This window comes from Cucurbita moschata, unplaced genomic scaffold (assembly GCF_002738365.1).
Source record: "Cucurbita moschata cultivar Rifu unplaced genomic scaffold, Cmos_1.0 Cmo_Scf00015, whole genome shotgun sequence".
In the NCBI taxonomy this organism is placed as follows: Eukaryota; Viridiplantae; Streptophyta; class Magnoliopsida; order Cucurbitales; family Cucurbitaceae; genus Cucurbita; species Cucurbita moschata.
In genome coordinates this window covers 398,498-407,110 of record NW_019268531.1, presented here as the reverse complement: position 1 = coordinate 407,110, position 8,613 = coordinate 398,498, and the positions used below count along the sequence as shown (strand labels likewise).

The window sequence follows — 8,613 nt, the reverse complement described above, 5'->3', positions numbered from 1 at the left end:
CCCCCCCCCCCCCCCCCCCTCTCTCTCTCTGGAACCTTTTATTTATTTTTCATTTTCAATTTAAAATAACATTTTTAAATAGAAAATAGCTTAAACAATTGAATTATCACCGATTAAACAATTGTTTGGTAATTTACGATAATTAATGACACAAATATCTAAAATAAATCATGCTTTTAAAAAAAAGAATTATAGCTTAGAAAGAAATTTATGTATTGAGATTTAAACCATAATTTAAGATATTGTAAATAAAATATGAAAGTCAATGTAAGGTTTATGAAAAGAAAAGTTAATGAATCCAATTAGATGATAATTAATAAGAAAGCATCTGATTTAAGACAAATAATTAATGTCCCAATAAAATCCCCCCTTTCACATTCAAATTGAATCCAATGTTAAAGACTCTCATTAAACAATCATTCTCTCACTATTTCATTTTAATTTTAATTTCTCATTACATCGTAACAAAATATACCTATTTTATTAATATTACTTATATCTATAATTAATCATCTTACCGGTTCATAATATTAATCATTAACATTCTAATTAGAAGAAAAAAAAATCAAGTTCTTTAATCAATTCAGTATAGAACGAGGAACCCCAAGAAAGAAAATTTTGCATTTTGTTTCAGATTGTTAGAGCTTCAAGCAAGCAAGCAAAGCAATGGCGAACCTCTATTAAGACCAAGCATGGTGGAAATTGTCTTTGATCTCTGTGTTCTTGCTGAATCTTCCACCGACGAAATAGAAAAATCATGGGTATTTGTGAGATCTCATATCGGTTAGAGAGGAAAATAAAGCATTTTTCATAAGAGTGAAAACCTCTCCCTAAAGACGCGTTTTTAAAACCTTGACGGAAAACTTAGAAGAGAAAGCCACAAGAGGACAATATGTTCTAGTAATGGGTTTGGGTTGTTACGAATGGTATCAGAATCAATCATCGAGCGATATGTCACCGGAAACGCTAGCCCCAATGTTTTCGGAGGGAACAAAGCATTAGTTATATAAGTGTGGAAACCTCTTCTGGGAGAGGTGTTTTAAAACCTTGAGAGAAAATTCAAAAAAGACAATATATGTTACCCGTGGGCGTGGACTGTTACCGTCTCTGTTTTCGGAGGTAGATGAAATCTGCCATAGCCATAGCTCCATTAGAGCTCATTGAAAGTTCGAAACTTTAATTACCAATACACCATCTCATCATGTTCATGACGTAAATTGCAACGATTCAAAGTTGGATCTCATATCTTCTACGAACATTAAATCATTAGAACAACTTTACATCGGAGAGTATAAATACAAACATAATCAATGATCGTCTTTCAAATGTACGATCATCGTCCTCGTTGTCATGATCATCATCATCTTCTTCTTCCCCAAGTAACTGCAATTAACTGTAATACTGAAGAAGCTGTTGTTAAATAGGCTCTGTCTGTATTAATAAGGAACAACAAAATATGGGAAAATCTCTGTTTATGGACAAGATTGAGGGACACCGATACTTAAATCTCCTCTAATCTATTCCTATAACCATATGAACAAAGAAGTAATGTAATGTAATGTAATTTAATACTAAGATTCAAGAGCAAAGGGTGTCTGTAAAAGATCATACGGAGCCCAAAGAGCGTCTAGTGGACATGCCCTGTTCGAATCCAGACGAACCCACGGTTTCCCTTTTCCACTCCAATGCAGGAGACTCACAGGTCCGGGGTGTAAATTCCGGCATAGTCCCCGGAAATTATCGCCACCGAGGCCGTGCTGGTTCCACCGGTGGTCCACTGGAGCTATAAACCCAGCAAAAACGAGGAGAAACGGCGGGAGAGACCCGAGCTCGTAGATCCGCATTCGCTTCTGGAGCTCCATCCATTCGACGATCTTGGTGGTGTAGTCACCGGAGCGCCACCGTTGGAGATCTATGACCATAACCCCAGTGTTGAAGTAACAGGCATTTCGTCCGGCGAAGGTGAGGGACAGTGAGGGATTGGCCCAGAAGGTGGGTGTGAAATAGGTGGTCAAATTAGCATTGCAATACTCCGGTGCGGCGAGGACGGCGGTTTCCCCAAGTGGGGTAGCAGCGAGTTTGGCAATGTCGTCGACGAGAATCAAATCAGAGTCCAAATAAACGACTCGTTTGACGCAGTGGGGGATTAACGACGCCAAGTAATTGCGAGCGTAATTCAAAGGGGAATCGAGAGCGGAGCGGATGGAAGTGGAAATGAAGCCGGAAACGGCGGCGGCGTCGAATGGGTAAATTTGGAATCTCAGGTAAGGGAAGGAAGTAGCTATAGTGAATCGGAGGGCTTTGATGTCGGTGGAGGCGGAGGAAACGAAATGGAAAACGATGTTCTGTGGACAAGAGGAGTGTTGAAGAACGGACAGAATCGCCGCCATTGATCCCCGGAGATAGGCGGCGTCGAGAGTCATGGCGACGTGGACGGCCTGATCGGAACAGAGGACGTCATCGTGGAGAGAATGAATGGAGATGCAGGTGGGCGAGTTGTAGAACTCGGGAGCTTCTTTGAACTTCAAGGCAGCGGCAGAGGCGGCGGCGGCGAAGAGAAGGAGGAGGAGGAGAAGGGGAATCAACGGCGGCGGAGGGCGGGGCATGTTGCCGGAGAAGAACAGAGTTGGACTGAATGAAATGGTTGAGAAAGCGAAAGAGGGAAATATAGAGATATAATAAGTTAAAGCATTGTGCGTCGCTTTCAACTTCAATTGGACACACACCCACGTTGCCTCTCTCGACCAACCACCTTTTATATATATTATAATATATAGTTTTAATTTATATGATTTTAATTTATGGTATTTAATCAAATAATAATGAAATTTAACCTAAAGTCCAAAGGAGATTAAATGAAAGCTATTTCCAAAAATATTAGGAGTACAAGGAGGTGTGATTTAGCATATAAATATTCATTATACAATCATTACTTCTAATTAATCAATTTTATCTGGACTTCCTAAAATCCAAATAATGTATTAATTAAAAAATGTCTGGAAAATAAAATTTAATAAAAAATATTCTTATTTTGGTCCCTAAATTTTAAAAAAAATTATTTTAATTTCGAAACGCTTAACCTTTCTTCATTTTAGTCCTTAATCTTTCAAATAATAACTATTTTTTTTGTTTTTGTCGGATAAGTCTCTAATTTATTGGAAACTACAAAAATAAAATAAAAATATGAACTAAAATAATTAATAAAACAAATTTAGAAGTTTAATAACAAAAAAAAATGTATTTAAATGATTTTGTTAAAGCGTTATTAATATCTTTATTTTTATTTGCTTCCAAATGCATTGGATCCCGAAATAAAAATGGTAATAACTTTTTTTCTTTTTAGAGAATTGTTTGTAATTAAATATTTTATTGATTACGTGAGATTTGCGCTTTGATTGATATTGGCTATTAGTTTTTAAGGTAGATTTGGATTTAGACATTTTTTTAATTATAAATTTGAGATTTTTTTTATTTTTATTTTTTAACTATTGTAATTTATTTTAATTAAAAAATAATAAAACAAAAAAATAAATAAATAAAAATGAGAAATGTATTGGCTCCGGATATTTAGGGTGGCATTGAATGTCCGTCAAGTCCTGGCAGATAGTTAGGAGAGAAGCATTTATTTGGGGACAGATGGGTAATTTTGAATGGCCTTGATTTTCCTTTTTGGCGAAAAAAACGTCCACATCAAACCTTTCAGGGGCCCACATTAATCTCTTTACCTCTCTTTGACACGTGGCTTTCCACGTGGGAACCACCTGCCCACCTGGCCCTCCAAATGAAAAGCCGATATCACCTCTCAAAATTATTTCTTTTTCTTACTCGAGTAAATTTCGAACTTAAATAAATAGTATAATTAATACCTCTAATTTCTCCACTTTTTTTTTTTAATAATTAATTACTATATTTTTATGACGAAAATGACCTCGGAGAAAAAGGGCACTACTTGTGATTCATTCAACAACTTAAATTTATTACCATACCAATAAACATAACTTTTGGAGGCTATTTTTGTAATGCAACATTTGTTTTTAATTATTATTATTTTAATACTTTCTACATTATTTTACGTCAACCATTTGGAACATCGTACTTTTATGTACCAATTTAATGTGTTTTTTTCTCTTCAAATTAATTGAATATATTTAAAAAGATGAATAAGGTAATAATTAAAAAAAAAATATTTATCTTCCTAATATATGTTACATTAATAACTAATTGAACGAAAAAGTTAATAAAATGGAAAGCACGTGGGAGGGAAGGGACGATTAGAAAGGGATTGAAGACAGAGTGTGGGGGTGTAACAAACACTACTTCCCCTCATTATTTGGAGGGTTTCATTAAACAAACCATGTGCCTCACATGCCAATACTCCCCTTTCACCAATTTTTCCTCCTTATTATTATTTTTCTAATTAATTTTTCTATATTCATTAACTTCAAATTATTAAATAATTTTAAAATGTGCTGGATTCTATGAATCCTATTTCTAAATGCACCAAAAATTAATAGCTTTAGGTAAATATCATCTCAAAAAAGTAACAAATATATAAAAAAAAAAGAAAGTGTGTCATTTATTGAAGGAGATTATTATTGCACACATTCACACACGGCATGTTGTGCCTTTGGAATCAAGAATAAGGGACCCACACACAGTCTAAATTCATCTCATCCACAATTTTTCTGATTTTTTTTTTCCTTTTTTTTCTTTTTCCATTTAATTAAATTTAAATTACCCACTCTCCATCAAAACGTCGGTTCATTTATTTAAATTCAACGTTTCGTTTTCACGTATTTGACTCATTTATTCATAATCATATTTACTTTCCCTGTTTTTCTAAATAATAACAAATATATATATATATATATATATATATATATATATATATATTAATTTGAATGATCCCAAAAATTTAATTTAATTTCTAGTAAATCCGTGAATTTTAAGAAAAATATCATTTTCATATGGTAAATTTGAATTTTAGGAAATAAATATCTATTCTAAAATTTAAAAAGATATTGAATTTTATATCTTAATTTTTTTTGTTATCAACTTTTATTTAGTAGAACAAATAAGGTATAACGATTTGAACATGAACCATGAACGCTATCACAAATTCACTTGAACCATCTATACAAAAAAAATGCAATAGTGTCGGTGTCATTTCATCTTCGACTCTCAAATTTTTTTTCATGATGAAATGGTGTACCATAGAGCTCGAATTTAAAAGAAATCTAAGAGAATTATACCCATAATCTAAAAGCTCAATTCATACTACCTAAGAACACTCCAAATTAGATTGTTGTCCCAAATGGTTGCCCAAAGTGTTGACATGAAAGCCCATGAATGAGCCCATGGCCCAGGGAATAGTTTGGCAGTCAAATATGTAAGTGGAGGGGACTAGAATAGAATATAGGGTTATTCTAGTTGAAGAGCTAATCGTATTTAAAAAATTAGAAAATTCAATTTGTGATTGAAACTATTGGGTTAAAAATATAGTAATTAAAGTTATTGACCAGAAATAAAGAAAGGTATACTTTCAATTTGGTTAAATATAAAGAAAGGTGTAGGTCAAAATAAAAATAAAATAAACCAACATTCGCATTATATTGACCATCGATATATAAACTTTCATGTTTGCGTCTACTATATACTTTATCTAACAAATATTAATGGAAAGTTTAACAACTTATGAGAACACGAAACTACAGAAGTGAGAGTTTAAGAATCTATAAGATATCGGTTAAATTTCAAGTACACACGAGCCCAACCAATCTCCAATACATTCATCTCCTATTGCCGAGAACAGACGGTGACTATGTTCAATAAATTTCTCACATTTCAAATGTATAGTGTCCATGGCAGTTATAGGAAAGCAAATCAAGCATTTAGTATAACACAACAGAAAACAAACCTAACCAAAGAAAGTTTATCAGAAACTAACTAAGCAATCAAGAAACACACCCAAAAGTGAACAGCAGGCTGAACTTACAGTAGGTTAAAAGTAGATCCATCCAACCACAAATTCAGTAAAATGGGGAACAGCCATGTCTATTAGTTTCAGCAGGCTGCCAAATAAACTTGGAACTAAAGAAATTTCTTTTCAGTAACAAAATATCAATAATTTCAGTGTGGTTTTGAAGCTGAGATGAAGAAATTTGATGGGAAAGATCAATAATCAGTGGATCATACATAGGAAATCTTAGCTGAAACAAATTAGAGCTGATCTTTATTTCTGTTGGTGGGGTAAAGAAGTGAACATGGGCTGGTCTGTGCAGGAGAAAGAAACATCCAGAAGTCCTTTGGGATGTGAACAACATGAATCAATGGGAACCTCACAGTAAGTGTACTACTATCAAGCATACATATATATATATATATATATATATATAAAATCGCAGTATTAGCTAAACTACTTCACTTCATAAGCAGTAAATGAAATCTCTACACTTGTGCTATTTTCACCACCAAAGCAAGGCAAGAATTACGAAGACGCCGACGAGTAAAAAGAGATTTTTCAGTACGTTATCAGCATGCTGACCTCGACTCGGTGGCTGTGGAAAATGGTGACCATGACCCCCATGGAATGTGTTGAATGCATAGGGGTAACCAGAGGTGGTTCCATACACTGTAGCATCAGGAAATCCATGAAACTGGATGTTGAATAAAGATGGGATCAGACCACCAAAAGCAGTAGCTAAAGTGAAGTTCCCAATCCTTGCTGCCGCCATTGGCATAAAGCCACCAGTGAATCCAAACCCGTAGTTTGCAAAGTCATTAGCTGCAGGGGGTGGTGCTGTTTGAGGCCTTTGCCCGGCAGGGCGATTTGGAATATCAATACCAGGATATCTATTTAATCTTGGGTCAGATGGTGCTTTACCTCTACCATAAAGAGGAACCAACTTCTCCTCCTGAACAAGAGCCTTACAAACAGGACATTCTTGACATTGCGAGTGATGATGCAGCCATCTATACAGACAGGGCCAGCAAAAGAGATGGCCGCAAAGAGTGATAATTGGGTCTTGAGCTAACTCGAAGCAGATATTGCATTCAAAATCGCCAGTATCATTGTTAGTGTTGTCACTATTACTGGACCAAGAAGGGTTTTGATGTGGCACACTTGTTGATTCCCCAAACTCATTCGCCATCTTAATTTCCACCCCAAATATCAGCAGCTATATTCACCAGACATCACGAAACAAAACAAAATCAGAATTAAGATTCAACAACCTCCTACAATCCTATCAAAGTCAAAAGCATCAAAACTAACTAAAATCGCAAAACAGATGCTAATTAAAATCGATTAAAGAAACAAATCAGGGGATCGTGATCCAAAACCATGCAAAATGACAGACAAGAAGAAACCCCCAATTTTGGAATCCACACCGAACACGCAAAGTGTAACCGAATTGACACCAACAACACAGCGATGCAAAAAGGGGAAAAACAAAGGAAACAAATGGATTGAAGAAAAACAAGAGAAAATCAACGCAAATAGAGAGGAAGAAAGTGTACAAACCTTCAGAGGAACGAAATCAGAAATGGTGGAAAGCAGATTCCTAAAACAAGGAGGAAGAAAATCGGCGATATTAGTGAAGGAAGGAATCTGTGAAATCAGGAGCAACGGGCCTAGAAATTACAGAAAACCATAGAAGAGAGGACAATCGGAGGAAGAAGAAGAAGAAGATACGAAGAGTTCAAGGGCTTTGTTTATGTAATTTTTATTCATTTTAAAATCATTATTTAATTTCTTAAGTCGACGGATAATTTAGGCCGTTCGATCGAGTTTCATCCACTTGTACTCCACCATCACATCTTCTCTCTCTCTTATAAATTGGGATAAAACGCTGCGTTTTGACCCTTATTTTAATTTCTATTTTAATAAATTAATCTATCAAAATTATTATTTTTAAAAAAATTTAGGGATTAAAATGTAGATTTTGAAAGTTGAATTACCAAAACAAAAAACTTTATGTATTAAATTATTTTAATATTTAATTATTTAACCAAATAACTTATTTTTTCAATCATGAATAGAATGCATTGACTTTTTCCAAAATTGATATTCATCAACTCAGGGAAATAAAATATTAATATCAATAAAAAAAAATTGAATCAATTCAAAGCCATCAAAATTCGATATTTTAATAATTAATTTTAATTTAATCATACTATTTATTCTTTTAATCACTCCATCAACTTTTTATTAAGTAAAATTTTAAAAGTATATAATCAAATCTGTTATACACTATAAGGTAAAAAGAAATAAAAAAAAATAATGAAAAAGGGAGTTTATATATAACTGTTGATAGTATTAATTAGGCTATTTCGTAATTAATGTATTTGGAAATAATAATAATAATAATAAGGGTGGAGATCTGCTTGTAGTTTGTAATTATTTATATTAAATAACGCTTAAAATAGTTTTTTTTTGTTAAATAATCACGTAAATTTGATTAATAAGATCATAAATTATCTCATTTATCCTTTTAATTTATACACTCAAATGGTATTTTAATAAATAATAATAATAAATATGACATCACGGGTTAGAGACGCACACACGTGTGAAAGGTAAAATAATTATTAAAAAAAAAAAAAAAAAAAAAA

At 33.5% G+C, this 8,613-nt stretch overlaps 2 protein-coding genes across 2 annotated transcripts; both read right to left on the bottom strand.

Moving 5' to 3' along the window:
- Window positions 1-1,221: 1,221 nt before the first annotated feature.
- On the bottom strand, window positions 1,222-2,725 carry LOC111452995 (probable galacturonosyltransferase-like 1). The gene has a single exon (XM_023093904.1). It carries the CDS (start codon window positions 2,604-2,606, stop codon window positions 1,572-1,574), a length of 1,035 nt encoding a protein of 344 aa, XP_022949672.1. The 5' UTR covers window positions 2,607-2,725; the 3' UTR covers window positions 1,222-1,571.
- Window positions 2,726-6,196: 3,471 nt separating this feature from the next.
- On the bottom strand, window positions 6,197-7,836 carry LOC111452948 (E3 ubiquitin-protein ligase RNF185-like). The gene is made up of 2 exons (XM_023093838.1): window positions 7,523-7,836; window positions 6,197-7,178 (listed from the first exon to the last, which is right to left on the bottom strand). Exon 2 carries the CDS (start codon window positions 7,149-7,151, stop codon window positions 6,465-6,467), a length of 687 nt encoding a protein of 228 aa, XP_022949606.1. The 5' UTR covers window positions 7,152-7,178; window positions 7,523-7,836; the 3' UTR covers window positions 6,197-6,464.
- Between the last annotated feature and the right edge of the window lie 777 nt (window positions 7,837-8,613).

Bases quoted from the DNA above. Each gene is read 5' to 3' on its own strand.
- LOC111452948 (XM_023093838.1), bottom strand. From the start codon at position 7,151: ATGGCGAATGAGTTTGGGGAATCAACAAGTGTGCCACATCAAAACCCT.
- LOC111452995 (XM_023093904.1), bottom strand. From the start codon at position 2,606: ATGCCCCGCCCTCCGCCGCCGTTGATTCCCCTTCTCCTCCTCCTCCTT.